Here is a 22,248-nt window from a genome sequence, read left to right on the forward strand (position 1 = left end):
AACAACGATTGCGAATTCTTGTTTTCAGCGTGTCCTGAAGGATTATTTTAAAAATAAACATAAATACATCCTCGCCCACGTCTCGAAACTGGAATTTGGATCGATAATAATGAACGCGCGACCGATTCGTTTGACCCAGGGGTGACCTTTCGGAGAATAAGGGTTGTTTTCGTTATATTATATAATTCCGGCACGTCGTATCCAGTATTTCTCAGGGAAAATGAGCATTTGACAATCACTTGTGTGTCTGAATATAAATGAAGTGCTAAAGGAGTTTCATAATCCGCGTGGAAAGATGCTAACCAATATTAGATAAGACGACTGAATATTTTCAGAACAGAGGCGTGCTGATTTCCCATGGAAATTTTCCATATTTTCATCTAAACAAAATAAAGTATATTTTTCTGTAATATTTGATCATCAATTTCTTAAATGCAGTAAAATTTAAAAAAAATGTTAAGTTGAAGAAATTCTGAAATACATATTAACAGTATAGCTCGGTGCTTGCGCTAATGGTAACCACTGAAAAGTCCCGGGTTCAAGTTCTGGTTTAACTTCAATTGAAAAGAAAAGAAAAAATATTATACGCGTATGCGTATGCTATTGCCGAATGCTAGCTATCGCCATGACGCTTTCATATACGATGTTAATTGAATAATATGTTACTTAAATAATCAATTTACTTATAAAAATGTATCCCATGTTGTTTATTGTGTGTTTTTGAATGCATCGTGCAATTTTTAACGATGCATTTGCCCAGAGAACTTTTTATTGGACATACGTCGACCACCAAGCAACAAATACGACTGATGCTAAAATTATTAAGGAATGTCTGTGCACAATCGTCACTTGACAACAATATAACGCCCAAAGCCACTTCTATTATTATAGCATTTCTCTGTATGTATATTCAGTTTTTTTTGTATATTCATATATTTTGTATATATAAATATGTATATTCAGTTTTTTTGAACGTTTGAAACAAAACTTTATTTAAAAAAAAATTCAATTGTTTTTTTGTCGCAGTCGGATTTATTTTCATAAATTTATATACATATATAAATGTGGGATTATTTTCAAAAACCCTTCAAATATCTCACTGTAGCACATTTCGCATATTATCATCGTACTCCCAACGAAGCTCTAGTGTTATTTACCAAAATATTAACATCATCCCTTATGCTAAAAGCTATGATACACCACTGCCACCCAACAACCCACAACATTGTGGTGAAATAATGCAAGACTGAGAAGGGCCGTTTGTACGTTATCATCAGCTTACATAATGCAAAATAACAACAACGAAAACCCTTAACTTTATAATTGAAGCTACTGAGCATATAATTTATCTCAATTAAGTTCAAAGTTTCCAGCGTATACTTTTCTGCACGCTTTTAATGATACATTGCAATTAATCGTCGAGCGTTAATCTCGATTTTCATTCTGCGATACTATAAATATGATAATCCCACTTTATACGAAGATAATAAATTTTATTCATAATTCGCACACATTGTTATCATATGAATAATGAGCTTGATTATTCAATATACATATGTACATAGATATTCCCTTGGATAAAGCAGTGTAGTCCTCATGAATATTGTAAATCGTTATTCTAACAAACCACGTACACGTATACTTATACATAGATTGAGACATTCTTGACATATTACAGGAATTAATTAATATTCATATAACCTACACATTTATACTTTATGCGTATAGAAAGTAATGATTATACTTTTGACACAATTGAGTCAAATCGACCTCGGGGTGAAATATAATTGATCCAATTTAATACGCAACGCTTCATTTATCTCCATTTATTTTATATTATACTAGTGGCCTGTGTGCATATAATTGTGCACTCGGTAAAATATCGCAATTCGGATCAACGGAATTAATAATTTAAAATTTAATTAATTTTTTTTTTTAAATATTTTATTTTTGTCGGCCACTCATGTGAACGAAGTGATATGCCGCTTCTCTTTCCACGATATACGTTTCCAAGGGTAGAAAGAGAGACAAAGCAATGTAAGTGAGTACTTCGTAAACACTCACCTAGCTCCGTCTCTTTCCGCGATATACAATTCCAAGGGGAGAAAGAGAGACAGAGAATGGTGTTAACAACGAGTACTTCGTACACATGCACGCACGCACGCGCGCACGCATTATACAATTATTATATAAGAAGATAGGTAGCAAAAATTGTTTAAGCCTGAAAATTTCTTAATAAAACAAAAAATAAAAAATTGTGTGATACTTACTTTTGTACACCCATCACGATCATAAAACCCTCGATGCTCGGTTTAATTCTATTTTCTACAAATAAAATTTTCCCATTTTGAAAAGGTCAAAACAAAGCGCTTAGTAACTTGTAATTCTATTTTTTATTCGATAAATTAACATTATTTATGAAAACTATAATACATATTGATATTAGAATATACATTGACCTTCAAAATAAAAAAGATTGCTACTGAATATAATCCTCCTTCCTTTTTTTAATTATTAAATTTACTTTAAAATGTGTAAAAAAATATGAAAAAAAAATAGCATCAAAAACAAGAAGCAAATTCTGGATTAGTGAGGATGAACAAATTTAATAAGCATATGCGTATTAAAAACGTAATTTCATACGAAAATTAAATTTACTATGTTGCTAAATCTGTATTAAAATACATACGTGAGCTTTTTACCAGTTTTCATATGTCTTTTTTGCCTAATTGCGTGGAATGTACATAGCCATATATGTACATATGTATATGTATATATAACCAAGGTAATACGATAGTAGTCTTTTAAACCTAACCATAAAAACATTCCTTTTTAAATGCACAAACAGTAAATTAAACAGGTACGAAAAGTTTGATGTTTATTGTACATACATATGTACATACACTCGTATATAATACGTACGTAGCCACCACATCCGGTGTATAAACGTCGATAAGAAGTGACATCGTTTTCTCGGTCAAGTGCGAACGATCAATATATTCATAAGCTAAAAAAAACGAGGAAAGTTTGTATTCCGTTGTTATTATAATATGTATTACATTCAATTTATAAAGAAAAGTATCTACGATACGAAAAATCCATTTTATGTCGATACAAAATTTTGATTTATATGCTGTCGCAGCAGTTATTTTCTTTCCTCCTACTCACTGTTGCAATATTACTACTTATCTAATACATATCATATCTAATTCACTGATGAGATTCCTATAGAGCGGGGCGTCAGGCAAGGATGCATCCTATCACCTACTCTTTTTAACACCTTCAACGAATCCATCTTCCACGATGCTCTCCAAGAAGCGGAGGGTATCAAGGTGGGAGGCGAGACAATCACCAATATAAGATATGCTGATGACACGGCACTAGGCGCTGAAAATTTAGCAGACCTGCAAAGATCTCTAGACCGTGTACAAAAAGAAAGCAATCGAAGAGGTCTGCGAAGACAAAATTTATGATAGTAGATATAATGCAAACAGACACCGGTGATCTAACTTTGGATGGAGAGGTGTTAGAAAGAGTGAAAAGATTCAAATACCTGGACACCTGGCTGGATGAAGAGATGGACCCAGATGAAGATCTAAAAATCCGCATCGAGATGGCTAGAACAGCATTTATCAAAATGAAGGCGGCGCTTAAAAACAAGCGTCTCAATCTTCGTACGCGTTTGAGATTCGCAAAAAGCTACGTCTGGACAGTGTTTCTATATGGATCTGAAACGTGGACTCTGAAGACCAGGATGATCAGCCACATCGAATCTTTTGAGATGTAGGTCTACAAGCGTATGCTGAAGATCCCGTGGACCAAAAAAAAATATCAAATGAAGCTGTCCTCGGCATGAGGGAGAGGCAGAGAACTTGTTTCTGTCATCAAGCGGAGAATGATAGAGTGCCTCGGACACATGATACGGGTTCCAAAATACGCATTTTTCCATTTGATAACCATGGGGAAAATAGAAGGTAAAAAATGGATTGGCAGGAAAAAGTTGTCTTGCCTTCGAAACATGCGCATGTGGACCGATATGGGAGCCGAAGATCTGTTCCGATCCGCTGAAGACCGATGCGGATATCTTCAAATAATCGACTAGGTGGCCGCCAACGTCTGGATGCGGACAGGGCATTGAGAGAAGAATACATATGTATGTATGTATCTTAATACATTTTTTACTACTATTGAAAATATCTCAATATCTTTTTGGGTCACTTCGTGTAGGTTCACTCTTTGAACTTATGAACTCAACTAAATTGGAATCAAGAAAATGCCAATTTTCCAATTCCATTTCATTTATTTTTACATTGCTCAACATTTTTATTAATTTTATTGTTCGGTGGAAGATGTGAAAGCACCATTAAAACAAATAAAAAAGGACTCGTGTATATATATATATACAATTATTCTTTCTCGTTTGCTCAATGTTGAGCGTCATGGTCATTGATGTAATCTTGAATTTGAATTTGATAGACTCCTCCCGGTTCTGTAAACGGATTTTTTCGCGATATCTGGTACTCGAGATCTCGTTATCGATACTTGAAGCATATCGATATCCAGGGCCGCTCTAAGGGCTGATTTGAGGGTGCAGAACACGCGGGTGCCAAAGCCTCAAAGGGCGAGCTGCATGAAAAAAAAATTATATAAAAAATACCCTGAAACAGGAATCGGGAATTAGAACCGAAACAGAATTCCAGATCCGGAACTGAAAAAGGAATCGGGAACCGGATAATATGAAAAAAGAAATGGTTTAAAACCTCACTAAATAAAATTACCATTACGTATTTTTTTATATCACGGCACGTAAGCAATTTCGATTAATATTGAGAGAAAGAAGGCAGAGTTCGAAGTAGATGTGTAAATCCCAATAATTGTTATATTTCTCAGTATAGAATAAAAAAGTGGTTAGTGAGAAATCATATTTTTACATACCTGCTTTACGTTTCACTTACGATTACAATTCAGCAAAAAGTTTGCCTCTTATCCGATCGTTTTCATACTTTTTTTATGTCTGCTCAATAAATAAAATACCTCACCTGAATTAGTCTCGTTTTAAACGTTAAAGTGAACGAAATTCTTTCAAAGTTCTTAAGTGTATTTTTGTTTTACGCCGGGGGCGAAGGCCCCAGGGTGCCGGAGGCATCGGGGGCGCTGGGGGCGCTTGAGGCGTCGGTGGTGCTGGGGGCGAAGGCCCCGAAGCGTCGGAGGCGCCGGGGGTGAAGGCCCCGGGGTGCCGGAGGCATCGGGGCGCTGGGGACAAAGGTGTCGGGGCGTCGGCGATGCACAAAACGTAATTCGTAATTCGTAATCACTTCGTAATTTCTAATTCGTGCATCAATTTCTTTCCGAAACCAATCGTTTCAATTTCTTTAACTTTATTTTTATTCGTGTTTCAATTCCTTTTCGAAACCACCCGTTGAAATCAACGGGCACAACACTAGCATTATATAAAATCGTTTACCAGGTCACTGGTAAACGGGTTACGTCGCAAAAGTCAATCGCTACCAGGATAACCGCTGCTATGGAACCAACTCCTGCAGTTCTTGCTTTCTTAACTCTACCTATAATTAATTTATTCCTCTTTCTAGTTTTATGATTATTCATATCCCTATTCCTCACTATGTAATTATTAAGTATTTAGGTAATAGATTGTTATCAAGCTTATATATATACAAATTTGAAAGTGCTTAATTTAACACTGTTTCTAATATTCAACCATTTCAATTCATCTAACATATGTACTCCTAGCATTCTTACGTTTCCTCACATTCAAAATTGCACGCATTGCCCTATTTAATACTTTCTGTGGTTTATCAATGTTCAATCCACTGAATAGATTGAGCACTGTGGCGTAATATACAGTATGAGGCTGTACAATACAATTATACATTTAATACTTAGTAATAATGGTTTGCACAGTTTATACTTAATAATAGTTTGCACAGTTTTCTGTACGCCGAATTTTCGTGCGTCGGGAGATCCGCGCACGCGATTTTCGTAGCGGCGGTTATCCTGGGAGCGATTTACTTTTGCGATGTAATCACCGAGCCAACTAAGTAACGTTCGGTTTGACAGGCAAAATTTCTCAAAAGGACTCGATCGCAGTTTCAAATAAACTTCACTGCCGATTAACAATGATATCATTTTCTATGCAAAGTATATTGGACTTTGAAATAAAACAATTTAAAACTTTTTAAACATTTATTTTCTAAAATTAAACATAATATTTACATATATTTATATGTACATGTAATACATAAATGTAATTTATACATAATACATATTTATACATAAATCGGTTTTAATAATTTTCAGAGTTTGACAATTGAATTTTTATATATAATATTAATAATAATTCAAGAAATGTGTATGTGGTCAATGATTAAAACCATCCCTTTCTTTATTTTTACTTTCCTTTATTCTCGATCGAGTGGTAGAGGGACTGCCGGGGCATGTGCATAGTGCAACTGGTCACATCGCCAAATGAACTAAGTAATAGCAAGCCGATAGCCTCTATGCAAAGCTAAAGCTGCCCGTAGCCCTCTATATTATACTGTATATGTATAATTGGCAAGGCTACGAATAAAAATGTATCTGAAAATTATCTAAATATGTATATAATATTTTTCATATGTTAAAAAACACCAAATCAAAGCTATGCTTTTATGTTACTTTGCTTGATAATTATTAAATAGTCCAAAATAGTTTAGTTTATTAATTTAATATTAATATACATCAATAGATAAATTTTGCTATGGATAATATCAAACTGAATTATTTCAAAGTATACTAAAACTGTCACAAAAATGTTTGATCATAGTGAATCTAAAAGTAGAATACAAAGATAGCTCAAGTAGCCAACCACCATCACAAAACCATGAATATTACTCAAGTAACCAGATATGTTAATTAACACAAAGTATTATTTTAAACAATAAAATACATAATATATCTCGAAGTTCTGCATTAATTGTCAAATAATCATTCCTCATAATTGTATGAAGACGAGACGTCACATAAACGAGTTTTCAGTATGGTTCCACAAAAAACTAATTTTTGAATAATATATATAAAAACGGACTGTCGCTAAATATATTTGTATATTTGTATATTTGTATATTTGTATATTTGTATATTTGTATGTGACGGACGATCAACCATCAACCAGTATGGGGATCAATTTTTTTTTTTTTTTTTCATATTTTTCAGTTTTTTAATTTTTTTCATTTTTTCAGTTTTTTCATTTTTTTCATTTTTTCAGTTTTTTCATTTTTTTCATTTTTTCAGTTTTTTCATTTTTTTCATTTTTTTCATTTTTTCAGTTTTTTCATTTTTTTCATTTTTTCAGTTTTTTCATTTTTTTCATTTTTTTCATTTTTTCAGTTTTTTCATTTTTTTCATTTTTTCAGTTTTTTCATTTTTTTCATTTTTTTCATTTTTTCAGTTTTTTCATTTTTTTCATTTTTTCAGTTTTTTCATTTTTTTCATTTTTTCAGTTTTTTCATTTTTTTCATTTTTTTCATTTTTTCAGTTTTTTCATTTTTTCAGTTTTTCATTTTTTTCATTTTTTTCATTTTTTCAGTTTTTTCATTGCCGGGGGCGCTGGCGGCGCTGGGGGCGAAGCCCCCGGGGTGCCAAAGGCATCGGGGCGCTGGGGGCGCCGGAGGCGTCGGCGGCGCTGGGGGCGAAGCCCACGGGATGCCGAAGGCATCGGGGACGCTGGGGGCGAAGCCCCCGGGGTGCCGAAGGCATCGGGGGGGCTGGGGGCGACGGGATGCCGAAGGCATCGGGGACGCTGGGGGCGAAGCCCCCGGGGTGCCGAAGGCATCGGGGGGGCTGGGGGCGAAGCCCCCGGGGTGCCGAAGGCATCGGGGGGGCTGGGGGCGCCGGAGGCGTCGGCGGCGCTGGGGGCGAAGCCCCCGGGGTGCCGAAGGCATCGGGGGTGCTGGGGGCGCCGGAGGCGTCGGCGGCGCTGGGGGCGAAGCCCCCGGGGTGCCGAAGGCGTCGGGGGCGCCGGAGGCGTCGGCGGCGCTGGGGCCGAAGGCCCCGGAGCGACGGAGGCATCGGGGGCAAAGGCGTCAGGAGGTCGGCGATGCACAAAACGTAGTTCGTAATTCGTAATCACTTCGTAATTCGTGCATCAATTTCTTTCCGAAACCAGTCGATTCAATATCTTTAACTTTATTTTTATTCGAGTTTCAATTCCTTTTCGAAACCACCCGTTGAAATCAACGGGTCCAACACTAGTTGTATATATTCATTTTAAGCAAATTGAATAGATGGCATTCAACTCAGTAATATGTTCAACCAATTTTGAACCTTAAAAGAATTGAAATCGGCGCATATAAGGCTAAAAATCCCGTGCAAAGTTCAGAAATTCCAAATTCAAAGAGAGCCGCGCTACAGACTTGTCGCCCAAAGCTTCCATAGAAGACGGCCGCGGGAAAACAGTTAAAAAGACAAAATGCTCAAGGTTAAATCAAATGATATCTGAAGTGCGTTTATTTAAACACACATAACAAAAATACCAAAATAAATATAATATTCAATATTATTAATATAAAATATGAAAGGAAACACAGCCCCTTAAATCTTAAATATCTTTTCAGAGGAAATAATTTTGAACAAATGTCACATTCGAATAGTTTTTCTCCAGAGTGGAGACTTAAATGATTCATAAAACTATGTTTTTGGGTGAATGATTTTAAACATATTTCACATTTGAACGGATTTTCTCCAGAGTGGGACCTCGAATGTCGCACAAGGTATCTTTTCAGAGGAAATAATTTTGAATAAATGTCACATTCGAATAGTTTTTCTCCAGAGTGGAGACTTAAATGATTCATAAAACTATGTTTTTGGGTGAATGATTTTAAACATATTTCACATTTGAACGGTTTTTCTACAGAGTGGGACCTCGAATGTCGCACAAGGTATCTTTTCAGAGGAAATAATTTTGAACAAATGTCACATTCGAATAGTTTAAAGCCAGAGTGGAGACTTAAATGATTCATAAAACTATGTTTTTGGGTGAATGATTTTAAACATATTTCACATTTGAAGGGTTTTTCTCCAGAGTGGTGACTCAAATGGTAAACTTTTGGAGCAAATGATTTCAAGCGAATATTACATTTGTTTGGCTTTACCCCAGTACAAATACCCATATGTTCTCCCCGTCTCTAAAAAATAAAACAAACATTATACAATTTAATAATACGTGCAACATTTTTATAGCGTGATTAGATGTAGTTTTCAAATGTGAATTTATCGTTAACATGTAAAATCGTTAGGAACTCGAATCCCTATTACTTACCTCGCCATTGTCTGGCGAAATAGAAATATTTGGTGGGGAATTTGCAATCGAATCATTTTCCCATATTAAGTCTTCCAGCAAAACTTCCTCCGGCTTGACTTTCAAATACTTGTCTAATTTCATCCTCGACGTTGCGTCACTCCGAAAACAAGCGTTTCGAAAGCTGTCGAGCAACTCTAGATTGTTGACACACGAAAGGCATATCATATCTGGCAGACGGTCACCTTTCCTAAACTGCACATGAGAAATGAATTGAAGATTAGCAATAAACAATAAACGAATTAGCAATAGCAATGACGAGTTGAGTGTAACTGACCCGCAGCTGACAGCAGGTCCAAATGCGTTGCGACAAAGGCAAACGCCGTGGATGAGGATCGTCGTGGATGGAGACGAAAGCCTCTGGTGGGGCAGAGCGGAGGCAGAGCCTGCACTCCATCTGCACTCTACGGAGCACACTCCGTGGACAGGAGAAGCACCGTACCGTAAGAGTGGAGATTGGAGCTGACTGCTCGTGCTTATGCAAACACGTGTTTTCCGCTCATCGAAAACCGCTGTCCAGGACGACTCTGCGCACTAAAAACGATTTTTATTGTGACGGGTGATCACGCGTGACCGATCTAGAGTGACCGGTTGTCCTGTGACCGGTTCACATTTGGCTAGTTATCACCGCACCGAACCCGATATCAATTTGTTATGTAAAAACATGCGACCTCATCTATCGCATTAAATTTTTTCATGTGTGTATAGTTTTTATTTAAAAAAAAAAGTTTTTAAGCAAGTTCCTATAATTTTGTGCTGAATATAAATATGTGTATTATAATTGTAATAATTATAATACACATTATTAATTAATTCTTTCAGATTTAGGGGGCCGTGACATGAAAGTAATTGGGCAGTACTGTTCTAGGACACGTGTTGCAGTTGCATGATGACATCACTGTTGGGTTTCGTTCGTTTTACGATCAAGCGATGAACTCTTTCTTCTGGAATAGTCGAGGGGGACGTTGCCCTCGAGTTCTGCATGTTTTTACAGGAGCTATGATGATTAGTGTGAAATGTATGAGATCACTGGTTTTGATTCGTAATAGCACAAGCTTAGTATGACGACGAGTTGGTTTTTTTTTCGATCCAAATAAATTTAATAAAAAAACAAATGAATATTTACTATTAAATTCGCCATGTTTACGCTGTTTATGTAAAACAACTAGTGTAACATAAACATAATTGAATACGGAAAGAATTTATAAATTTATTACTACGTATTTATAAATTCTCAGTGCATGGTTGTTAAATGTATGGTGTTAGTACCCTCACTGCATATCTGACATTTGTTATTGTTGACGTGCGTTTCTCTGTGCCTGTACTGATCGTCGATAAAGCAAAATGTCCGAAGTGAGTTCAGTGAGTTCACTTCCACTGCCTCCAGCCCAGTATATATCTCTATATGCTGAAGAGAATGAAAGACGGGGACGTCCACCTGGACCTCCAGCTCCTCGTCCAGCTCATGACACCTACACCATGTTTGGCAACACATTCAACGCAGACGACACCATCATACGCTCCTTGGAGAGTCAGGTTATATACAGAACATTTACATTTTACCATTCTGCATTATATGATTATTGACATAACCTCACTCTTAATTATCACTCTAATGCTCATTTAATACGTGTAGGGTTTCAGGCGTCTCTACCCTATACACTTCGAACGCAGACGAGAACTGAAAAAACTCAACCATTCCCTGCTTGCCAACTTTCTCGATTTGCTAGATTTGTTGGTACACTGTCCCGATTCTCCAAGGCGTGCTGAGAAGGTTGAAGATCTCAGCTTGCTATTCATTCACATCCACCACCTTCTGAATGAATTCCGGCCACACCAAGCGCGAGAAACCCTCAGGGTTATGATGGAGCTTCAGAAGAGGCAGAGAGTGGAAACCACCATGAGGTGACTCACACTTTCGGTATATCATATTTTGATTCGTGCAAATTTTCACAATTTTTTTTATTATTTTCAGGTTCCAAAAGCACTTAGATAAAGTGCAAGATATTCTACAAAATGCCCTACAAAGCCTACCTGACGCTTCAGAATCTGATAACAAATTGATGACCCCCACCGAAGTGTTCGAACACATGGATACAAGTCAAAAGGAATCCAATAGTTCTGATCAATTGTATGAATTAGACAAACTAATGTGTAACATAGTCGATAAAATGCAATAATTCATATATGTATTTCCATTAGATTAATTGTATTTAATTCTAGATTACCTTCTTACCATAAGAGTCACTTTCGAGATTGTCATGATTGTATTTTAAAATAAGTCTTCAATGTGTCAATAAGATATTCGTTAGATAATTAGGATTAAAATAATTGTAAAATGAAATAAAAATCGTTATTTTATTATTTTATTTTTTATTCATAAAAAAGCACTCATACACCTAAATTCCAGATCAGGATAGACTGTGAAGCATAGGAATATAGGAATAGGATTGTGACGTATAACTTAAACTAATTAATAATTAACTGACGAGTATCAAAACGAGCATATCATCTTGAATTTTCCAGTCATGCTTCACCAGCTGAAAATAGACAAACTCAAAAATAATCAGCAATGAAAGCCGCATGCTCCTTCAGATCTGAAACTTGGAAAAATTATACTCAACCCCCTGGACATCAAGTTGGTCAATCAGCTGCATGATAAATCGTAACCGGCTGAGCTGCTGGAAAAAAATCTCTGCAATATTATTAGTTTCACATTTATATTATACAAACACTCAAGTCATGTCACAGCAACGGCCTAACGTAGAATTATATACTTTTTTTTTTAATTTGATACAATGGGATTTCACGCTCTTTAATAATTTTAATATATTTACTTTTATTGTATTACGAATTAAAAGCATATAAGAAGTACATATACAAATATAAAATTAAAAATTTCAAAATATTCCATATTTTATATGGAAAAATAAACAATTTAAATAAATCCAAGTAAAAAAAATCAATTTATTAAACTAATTCTATCAAGAAATATAAAAATATTTGAATCGGGATTCAAATATTCCACAACGTCGAGAAGTGTATAATTATCTGGAAAAAAATTAAAGCTATAAACCCCAAAATAACAGACTGGATTAGTACAGTATTGAATCATGAGTCCCAAAAGTATTTAAGGTTGTCGAAAAATTATGCAACGAGGTTTTTAAGCTAGAAAAAGTAAAAATAAATCAATCAGTCCCATAAATGCTCCTACGAGAACTCCATTCCTAAAACATAAAGTAAAGCTTAAACTGAAAAAAAAAACGTAATGAAATTAGTAGTCTTCCAAGGAAATGAGGAAAGGTTTGATTTTTTTGAAAAGAAAGGAATAGGTTTGAGCGTAAACAGTGTGCGGTTCAATTCGGCTCGTGGCATTATTTGCAATGAGTACAGATAAAATGTCAATTTAGAAATATTTCTATTGAAAATAAATAAGCACGATCTCTCCTGAAATACTTTCTTACGATTATTTGTTAAAGTTTCACACACATAAACAGGTATACTTGTTTTTTTTTTTTATATATATTGGCAATTTTAATAGTAATTTCGCCTGAAAGGTGCACCATTACGAGAAGTGTTTCTATTGAAATTCCTCGAATTGCGTCCTCTTCTCCAATTTCCTCCACCATAGCTGGGATTGCCTGCTAAGCTAACATTAATCCTATTGCTATATTTTCCAGAAGGTGGAGTGTACATTTTCTGATTAGTCCCTTTTTCTAATCTAGGACGCTTTTCAATTGGTGGTCTGTTCGTCTCGGCTTGATCGAACGTTATCGGCTTATGCCTCTTTTCACCCACCACTTCAGAAGTTTTGTTGTTTTTTGACGTTACATCATCATTCTAAAAATAAAAGCATGTTAAAACTTGACGATGCATTATATAAAAACATATCGAATGAATACACTTACAGTAACTTTTTGTGACCGAGTTTGAAACGACAATTGTATTACATTTTTGTAGCTAGGTGGTGTATGGAATAGATCTTTAATCAATGTATTGATATTTGAGGTAGTCTTTAAAGCCACTACTTTAATTTTATTTTCATCCGTTTTCAATTCCTCATTTGTCTTTCCCTGAAAGTAAGAATTTCAAGAAAATATTATAATTATTTTTTTAATAATTAAGACATTTGAAAAATGGATAAAATATAATAGTAACTAATTAATGACTGCTGTAACCTAACAGGTTACCTCAATGCGTCACATCAGTCTTCCAAAAAAATAAATAAATCATTCATCTCATTCAAATACTCGTTTAGAATCTCATTAACCTGATCAGTTCATCAACACGATGATGCCAGTTCATCAACAAACATGTCAAAATGCTCCCCTATCACGTTAAGCACCTAGACGGCCTCTACAAGAGACGAGTTGTCAAAAGCAGACATTATTACAATATGTAGGTTGAAAAAATCGACAATGAAACTACTACAATTTAAGCTCCGATAAAATCGAAGGATTGTCAGTGCTTCCCTATTATACTTATTAAGTATTAAGAAATAGCAATAATGCTTCCCGAAGATAGTGAGTTTCCGAAGCCTAAGATACCTTTTAAAAAAGCCGTGGGAAATAAATACGGATAATATTCATACTTTCTCATGTAAAGGTATTAAAGAAACTTCTTTTGTACTCTTTCAATCAAGAGAGAGAATTTCGTTTCACTGGGACTCCATATGATAAACCCAAACTCTAAAATATTCTCTGAACAAAAGAATAATAAAGTAACCTGATAATATTTGCATCTAGGAAGTAGTGAGTATAGCGCAAGACAAATCCAAGCATCCAAAGATATTTGTAATGAGTTGAAAATTTGAAGTAACTCATAAACAATATGTCAAGATCCACAGTTGAGTCAACTCTCGATAATTGTTAGTTCTGAAGGCTATAAGAAAACTCAATAGGGAACAATAAACTTGAATAGGAAATAACATGACACTTTATCAAGCTGAAAGGCAGATGATTACACTCGGCAACAAAAAAAATAACCAGATCGGAAACTAATCAATCTTTAGTAAGTTCGACCCATTGAATAAAAATATGACAACGATTTTTGTTGACTTAAAATTCGCTAGATAATTAATGATTGGTATTTCAAATCAATAAAAAAGCATCCCAGTATTTATTCCAATATTCACTTTTGGCACATTAACACTAGATCCGACAGTTGAGTCAACTATCAGAGTTAAAGACTGACAAATATCTCGTAAACGAGAAGAAACCAACCAAGATCATTGTCATATTCGAATTCAATGGGTTAAGCTTACTAATGATTGATTACTCTCCACTCCGTTAAATAAAAAAACGTGCAATTATAATTCATCCGGCAGCTCTCACAGTCAGAATTCCCACTGACTGTTCTTAAAGTTTCAAGTCGTCAAATTGCGAAAAAAAAAAACAGTTTGACTTACATTAGTAGCTTCCTTTAACTTCTTTATGTACCCTTGTGTTAAGCGCGCAAAATACTGTAAACGTAAACGGAATTCTTTTAAACGAGCTGGATCAGATGTTAAAAACGCTGGTGTTTGTCTGGCTAATCTATGAAATGTGAACAGTAAGCATTCAACATGAGAAAACTCCAAAATTGGTGGCACTTCTTCGGTTTCTTCTCCGACTGTAGCTGGAGGAAGGGGCATGTATTTCTATAAAAAAAATATACATACAATTTAAAAAAAAACACAAAAAAAAGTAATCAAAGTAGAAAGAGTTACCGATATGCTTACAATCAAACAATTATATATTGTTTCAACATTTTCGTCTGATTTTTCTAAAGTTCCACAATCTAGACTTAATTCAGCCAATAGCTTTAACAATTCAAGTTTGGAATCGCCTCCTTCTTCAGTCGATTCGGGGATCTCGCTGATTTTTGGTATAACATGTTCGCAAAAGAAACTAACAAATCTTGTTGAATTAACTTGCGACTGAAAAAAGTTTAAAAAACAACTAAATAAAGGAAAAGCAATCTAAAAACATATGAAAAAACAAACGTTTCTTACGGAAAAATACGGCAAGGCGTGTCCTACACATTGTACTAATCTATCGATATGCTCGGACTCTCCAGCTGAAAATTCACCGTCTGTTAAAGATTGGGCTGCAACGAGGTCAACAATTTCCCTATGTCCGGCAGCTGTGCGACCTAATCTGGTCCACCCGAGCAATTCCATCACCTGGTCAAACTCTTCGGCATTCACATCCTAAAATTATCCAAAAATAAGCCTCGCCCAAAGATAAAATCCACGTTGCACGCAACTATAAAAATACCTCTAAGACTTTTTTACATTCGGCAATAATGTAATCTTCCGCGTCCTTGTTGATATATTCTTTACCGAGCTGTTTGACCTTTGACGACAAAAATTTTATACAACGCTCTCGGACTAGCTCGTTGTCAGTTCCCTGTTGTATTTGAGAAAACAGTCCACTGAGTGCACCTTTCGGATCCAATTTCATCAAAGTCAATATGGAATTGTGAACTGTGTTCAATTCAGTCGTATCATAAGCCTGTAAGAGTTGAGCCAATATATCGGCGATTCTCTGTGTGTGTTCTTTGCTGTCTTTGCATAGACTCGGTAGGTCTTTAATTGCCTGCTTTCTTATCTGAAACGGATTAAAAATACATACTTCAAATAATCATCATCTAAAGCCATTCACTGCTGGATGATAGCAGCTCCAACACACTTCTACTAGTCTCTATTTTGCGCAACTCTCATCCATCTCACCCTACACATTTTCTTAATTTCGTCTAGCGATCTATCCTGCGGTCTTCCTTTTACCCTTTTGCATTCTCTCGGGTAACATTCTGGCACTTCTTTCGTTCATTCTTCTAGCCACATATCCCGCCCATTGCCATTTCAATCTCTTCACTCTATCCACTATCTATGTAATACCCTTGTCACACTTCTCACCCATGTATTCCGCTTCCCGTCTTTCCTCATTATGCCAAGCATACAATTTTCCATACTTCTTTGAGTGCAATGAAAGGTTAAGTCATTAATTTATTAATTCTTCACATATTTTAAAACATACGAAAAGTTAAGTCAAAAAAATTGATTATTTTTAGGTTTTAAAGACATTCATATATAAATAGTAGTAGTGTATAATATTTAATAATTCTTGAAGACTTTTTTTACTTCTTAAGTTTCAAATATTAAAGTTGTCTTCCATAATATCATCATCTTTCTTCCATTCTTCTAGCCAAGTGGCCCGCCCATTGCCATTTCAATCTCTTCACTCTATCCACCATATCCAAAACAATTGTCATACATCTCACCCACGTCTTCCGCTTCCTGTCTTTCCTTGTAATGCCAAACATACAACGTTCCATACTTCTTTGAGTACGTTGGACTTTAATTAGCAACTTGGCGTTCAATGTCCAAGTTTCACATCCATACGTCATCACTGGCAAAACACATTGATCAAATATCTTTTTCTTCAGACGAAGTGGCATTTTTTATTTAAAAACCGCATTCATTCGTCCGAATGCACTCCATCCTAATTTCATACATTTCTTCTTCTTTACATTTTATATATAAAAAAAAACAATACTTTCTTCTTTCAAAGATATCAATTCAAAATTGAAACCAAATTGCTTTTGGAAAATATTAATATTTCAAGTTGATGGCATTCAAAACCATATTGTAATTTGTGATAATAATTCTGAACATTCCGAGAACTCACCAAACATGTATGTAATATTTCAAAAATAACAAACGGAATATGTTATTAACTTTCAACATCAATAATAAATACTATTTTCAAATTCAGATAAAATACTTTGAATAGTGAAATAAGTTTTATTTTCAAAACCAAAAACATCCACTTTTGAAAACAGGCCCAAACCCCAAACCAATCGAAAAGATGCGAGTTTGAAAACATCAGCGATGGCAAAATGTATGCATTCCAAACGGATATGGAAATGACGGATTCAAATGTCAATACATCGACCTAACCTCACAACCAGCATGAAGTAAATGTCAACATCGAAATTTGGAAATATGTATGTATATGTGTAACATTCCAAACGGAATGGGCAATACCGAAATGTCATCGTCTTCGCATAGGTCCAGATGCGCCTCTATCGCTTGATGCGATAGGTTAGGAAAGTGTTTGAAGAACTTGCCGATGAACTGAGACGCCAGCCGTTTCTCTTTGTCGGTGCCTTTCACGGCCTCCAGTATTTCAACGTACTCCTTCTCGTGCTGCAAAACACAATAGAAACGTCAACGTATTGATGTGGCCGGTGGACGAGAAGTGGGAAATGGAAAACGGGAAATGGGAAATGGTGTCGAAACGGCGGCTCACCTCACTTATGTTGTCTTTGGCCTCGGCGAGGACTCCATAGTGTTTGTATAGCTTTTCGATATTATCTGTACTCAGGTGAGCCATGTTTAGCCACTGGCGAGAGCCTCGTCTCGAAACGTCGATCAAACAAATTACCCACGCCAACCGCACACTGCCACTGCCCACTGCTGCCACCTCACCTCACCTCACCTCACGCTTCACTCGGCACGCTGTTGACACACTTCTCTCTGATCTATGACTTTTGGATTTTCTTTCTAATATTTTATATTCATTAGGTATGAATTTATCGCTATGATGGTGTAGGCATATAGTACAACTGAAATGATCTCATCAGGTCACTGCGACACATATCCAGAAAAGTCATTAACGCAATGGCACACGCTTGCCTCGTCAAAAGGTCGACACGTGTTTCTATACACGTATCTGGGAAACAAAGGAAGAACACACTGAACCCATAAAAATCACGAACTACGTCCAGGCGTATGAACCCATAAAACCACGCTCGCAGCATAACTAGGGCAGCGCGAGTACCAAGAACAAAAGATGTGCACACGACACACTTCAACCCAAAACGTTTTTTTTTTTTTTTTTTTCATACCAGGAAGGCATTACAGGTAAACCCCAATGCGCCTTCCTGGCCAAATTACAAACAATACAGCATTTTTTATTATATAAGTCGCTAAATTACGAGACACTGACTTAAACTCGACAATTAACGAGACATCTATGAATTGTACATACATTTTTATTGTAATATTTACATTAATCATACTCAAATAGTGGTGACATAGCGGGTAGGAAGGATTTTTAGCCAATTTTTAATCGGGAATCGTTTCAACAATGAAATCAGAGAAAATTGGCAAACTCTGATAGGAAACGATCAACCAGGAGTCACAAATCCTGGTCTGACCAGCAGCATTACAGATATACTCAGAAAAATTCTTTTCAATCGAGGTCAGCTCAAGGGATCGAACTCGGCGCCTCTCAGTGTTAAGCAGAAGCTTAACGACCGAGCCACGCTGCTTTATAAAGCAACGCAGCAACCTCCACCGGCAGAGTGAGCCTCTGGAGTTCAAACAGATCACTTCTCCGAAGAAACCTCTTCGTACATACAATAACCATTGTACCAATTGAACAAAAATAAACGATCCTCTTCCAAACTACACAACACGTGTTTCGTTAGACCGGGATACGGTCAACATACCTTCCCTGTCTTACAATGGCTTTTCACGATTTTTATTAAACGTTAGAGGAAATGGCTTTGGTGCATTGCAAACAAAGCCGGATTTACTTATAAACTAACTAGGCTGAGATGGACAGCTCCAAAATCGGGTTTGCTGCAAATGATTGCAAACCACCAGCCTGCATGCTTTTTCGATTGCATTTTAACTGTTTGAATTGCATCATGTACGAAACAGATATTCATGGGGTTGCGCAGATGACATTTCGGGGTCTACATACCTCACGGGCCCGAAAGTGAAACGCCCGAAAATGCAAATATCGGAAGGCAAAGATTGAAAATCGAAAGATACAAAAAGGGTCTCTCCCCCCCATCGAACATACTCACTTAATTTGCGCGAGCAGGATACAACAGGAACAAGAGGAACGGGCTTTTCCTCCCGTATTCTGCGCGCGCACATTAAACAAGGCTGTATGACAAAAAGAGAGATAATTTCACCGCATGCCACTCATATATATTATATATACATAGTACTGTTTACCATGCACCCTTTTTTTTATCTTTAGACTTAAGATCTTTCGATTTTCGATCTTTGCCTTCCGATATTTACGTTTTCGGGCGTTTCACTTTCGGTCCCGTGAAGGAGACCGGCCAAAATCATATCTAGAACCGAGGATGACATTTCAATTTTTCCAGGGGAGGGGGGGCAAAAGTTGACTTTTGAGTAGGGCTGCCAGACATCCCGGTTTTCCGGCATTGTCCCGGTTTCACGCCTCTGGACAGCAAAATGTCCCGGTTTTCGATAGCTGCCTTGACCTTTCGGTGAGGGAGGGTTAAGTGTAATTTGTTAAGTTTATACTTTTTACATCATTTTTGTAATATCTGTGCCTTGATTGGAGAGGGAATACAATGTTCCAGTTTAATAAATCTGGCAGCCATACTTTTAGGAAGAAGCTTCTGATCAACATGTTTAAACTTGTTACAGTTTTTACTGGCCTAAGCTTTTAGTAATAATCGACTTGATTAAGAATAATATCGGCGGCGGTTCATCGGCCCCCGCTTGAGGCCCCGAAAATGGGCCTTTGCTACCAAAATTAACAACTTACAAATTATTATCATTGTCCAGAATGCGTTCGTAAGCCAAAAATAAATTAAATTAATACATATTTACATAGTATTTTAAAATAGTACCTATTTTATACCAAACACTGATAGTAATTCAAATAAATAAAAAAAATATGGTTTTGTAAAATCCTAATGGAAAGCAATATTCTCAAAGACTTCAAAGAGTGTTTGTCTGTAATAGTCCCCTGTCCAAAAAATGTTTTTAAGTTAAACCAATGAGTGAGAGGTGACTACGAGCTTGTTAAAATACAAAGTGTTCTATGGCTCAGGTCACGCAGGGCTGTTTTGGTCCTTCGGACAAATGTATCTCCGGACTCCGGAGAGATATATGCAGTTAGATTAAGCGTTTCACACCCGGTGATTTCTTAGTCGTTCACATTTTTATACATTTGGTCTGGTCGGTGAAGCCGAGAGCTATGTTCTGGGACATGTGTAATGAAATTAAATATTTATAATATAATACTAATTCTTCAAAAGGTATAAAATCCCGACTGTTAAAATATTGATCAAAATGTATAAAAATAGCATTAATTTATGTACAAGTCATATGAGATGATCGAAACATATGTATGTAGTCATATTTATACATAATAATATGTAAATTAAACATCCTCATTCAGCTGTCACTCTGACACTTGTCCACGCTGTCCAGTTCTAAAAAACAACACCGGAGCGCTGCTGTCTATTTGCCGACTCCACGCTTTGAGCAGACAAATTCTTGCCGAATACACGCATTCGCCAAAGAATTTGCCGAATCCGTGAACTGGGCAACGTGCTTGCATTTTTCACGCATTCGGCAATTCTGTTGCCGAATGCGTGTAATAGACAATTTCACGGACTCGGTGTAACATATATATATGTATATGTTACAGTGAAAACATATTTCAAGTTAAAATATTGTCACTAGTGAAAATATATGTTCACCAATTCATGCAGTGAAAATGTATCAAACAATGAATTGACAACGTTTAACTCTATAAATTTAACCCTAACAACCCAATCTTAAATGAATAGGGCCAAACCTTACTTAGCCTAACCTATCCTAACCATTAAATAATATCAACCCTAACAATCTTATCTTAAATGAATAAAACCAACCCTGAAAATGTAACTGGTTATGATTTCACTGAAACGTCAGTGAAAATATATTTTCACTTGAAATATAATTTCACTGTGACATACATATATACTACCCACTCTTCATATGCAAGCATGGTACACGGTCCATGTACATATCAAATATCGTCATAAAAATCGCGAACAAATTTCGATCTTTCGACTTTCACTCAAGTCACTTTCGATGCAGTAACGGCCACCGGACAAGCCGCCACTGGTGACATGTGACATGTACATATATTGAAAAAGGTTTTTAAAAATTTTGCATTTCCAACTACTCAGATGGGAGAGACGATGAAAATTCAATTCAACAAATCCTATTTTTTGTGAAAAAAATTCAAAGCGCATGGCCCGGCATGAAATCTTGAGAAACCGACGTCTGAACCGGCTCTGGGGACAAATGCCCCCCTCCCCCCCCCTCTTCGAACCCTCACAGGACGTCCCTATCCAGAAACCCAGTTGAGAGTGGCTAAATATTTGGAAAGTGCCTAAATATTCCGATGCCCTCATTTTTGTCTTAAGGTCTGAACGCACTAGGTGACAGTGCGCTGCTGCGACGCTACACGACACATCAGAGTTGGTACAAAAGGCACTCGTAGTGCGCGCCAATAGGCACACGTGTCGCGCCATTCGTAGTGCGTTCAATCCAGAGAAATGTTTCTCTGATTCTATCTCATACAAACAATATTTGGCCGCGCCGCACCGCTGCAGTGCAGTGCCGCCTAGTGCGGTCTAAGCTTTATACAAACCTTTATCAAATTCAGTGGCGGCTCGTCCTAATGGGCTGCCGTGCTGCAGCCCCTCCTATAAAATTCTAAGATATATGTTTAATAATACATTTAATATTTCATTTATTAATGATATTTTTTTTATTAGTTGGATGGACGAACTATTGGGGCCTTCGACAGAGTAAATATTACTTACAATATCACCCATATCCAAAAGGGTGATATTGTAAGTAATGTTGACCGTTTCGAAGACCCCACTAACTTGTATGGTGACAGATGAATTAAAATGTTGCTGTACTGGCTGTAAAGTGTAACAGCGCCACGCTGAACGCTGCGCAGCCCGGAGTTTCGGAACGAGAAAGAGAAAGAGCTATTTGCAACTGCAGATAGCTCTTTCTCTTTCACTCACTCTGCCGTTTTGGGCTGGACAGTCGGCAGCCTTCGCCTGTT

General features: G+C 36.5%; 2 protein-coding genes across 3 annotated transcripts; one reads left to right on the top strand and one right to left on the bottom strand.

The window, feature by feature from the left end:
• The first annotated feature begins 10,522 nt into the window (after positions 1–10,522).
• MED7 (mediator complex subunit 7) lies at positions 10,523–11,719 on the top strand. The gene is made up of 3 exons (XM_077441835.1): positions 10,523–10,891; positions 10,992–11,260; positions 11,331–11,719. The coding sequence occupies exons 1-3, from the start codon at positions 10,700–10,702 to the stop codon at positions 11,533–11,535; spliced, it is 666 nt and encodes a 221-aa protein (XP_077297961.1). The 5' UTR covers positions 10,523–10,699; the 3' UTR covers positions 11,536–11,719.
• Positions 11,720–11,733: 14 nt separating this feature from the next.
• Positions 11,734–18,160, bottom strand: cass (apoptosis inhibitor cassowary). Of its 2 annotated transcripts, none has more exons than XM_077441836.1 (8): positions 17,650–18,160; positions 17,385–17,546; positions 15,613–15,945; positions 15,348–15,545; positions 15,075–15,272; positions 14,763–14,993; positions 13,264–13,428; positions 11,734–13,195 (listed from the first exon to the last, which is right to left on the bottom strand). In XM_077441836.1, the coding sequence occupies exons 1-8, from the start codon at positions 17,731–17,733 to the stop codon at positions 12,890–12,892; spliced, it is 1,677 nt and encodes a 558-aa protein (XP_077297962.1). In that variant the 5' UTR covers positions 17,734–18,160; the 3' UTR covers positions 11,734–12,889. The 2 variants fall into 2 exon arrangements, with proteins under 2 accessions (XP_077297962.1, XP_077297963.1); XM_077441837.1 differs by having other exon boundaries at positions 11,740–13,195; positions 13,270–13,428; positions 17,650–17,852.
• Positions 18,161–22,248: the final 4,088 nt, after the last annotated feature.

Source organism: Arctopsyche grandis, chromosome 11 (genome assembly GCF_051622035.1).
Source record: "Arctopsyche grandis isolate Sample6627 chromosome 11, ASM5162203v2, whole genome shotgun sequence".
Classification (NCBI taxonomy): Eukaryota; Metazoa; Arthropoda; class Insecta; order Trichoptera; family Hydropsychidae; genus Arctopsyche; species Arctopsyche grandis.

Bases quoted from the DNA above. Each gene is read 5' to 3' on its own strand.
- MED7 (XM_077441835.1), top strand. From the start codon at position 10,700: ATGTCCGAAGTGAGTTCAGTGAGTTCACTTCCACTGCCTCCAGCCCAG. The intron at 10,892-10,991 runs GTTATATACAGA...TAATACGTGTAG, and splicing joins TACGCTCCTTGGAGAGTCAG to GGTTTCAGGCGTCTCTACCC. The intron at 11,261-11,330 runs GTGACTCACACT...TATTATTTTCAG, and splicing joins AGAGTGGAAACCACCATGAG to GTTCCAAAAGCACTTAGATA.
- cass (XM_077441836.1), bottom strand. From the start codon at position 17,733: ATGGCTCACCTGAGTACAGATAATATCGAAAAGCTATACAAACACTAT. The intron at 17,547-17,649 runs GTGAGCCGCCGT...TGTGTTTTGCAG, and splicing joins CCAAAGACAACATAAGTGAG to CACGAGAAGGAGTACGTTGA. The intron at 14,994-15,074 runs GTAAGCATATCG...TTTTTTTTATAG, and splicing joins CAATATATAATTGTTTGATT to AAATACATGCCCCTTCCTCC.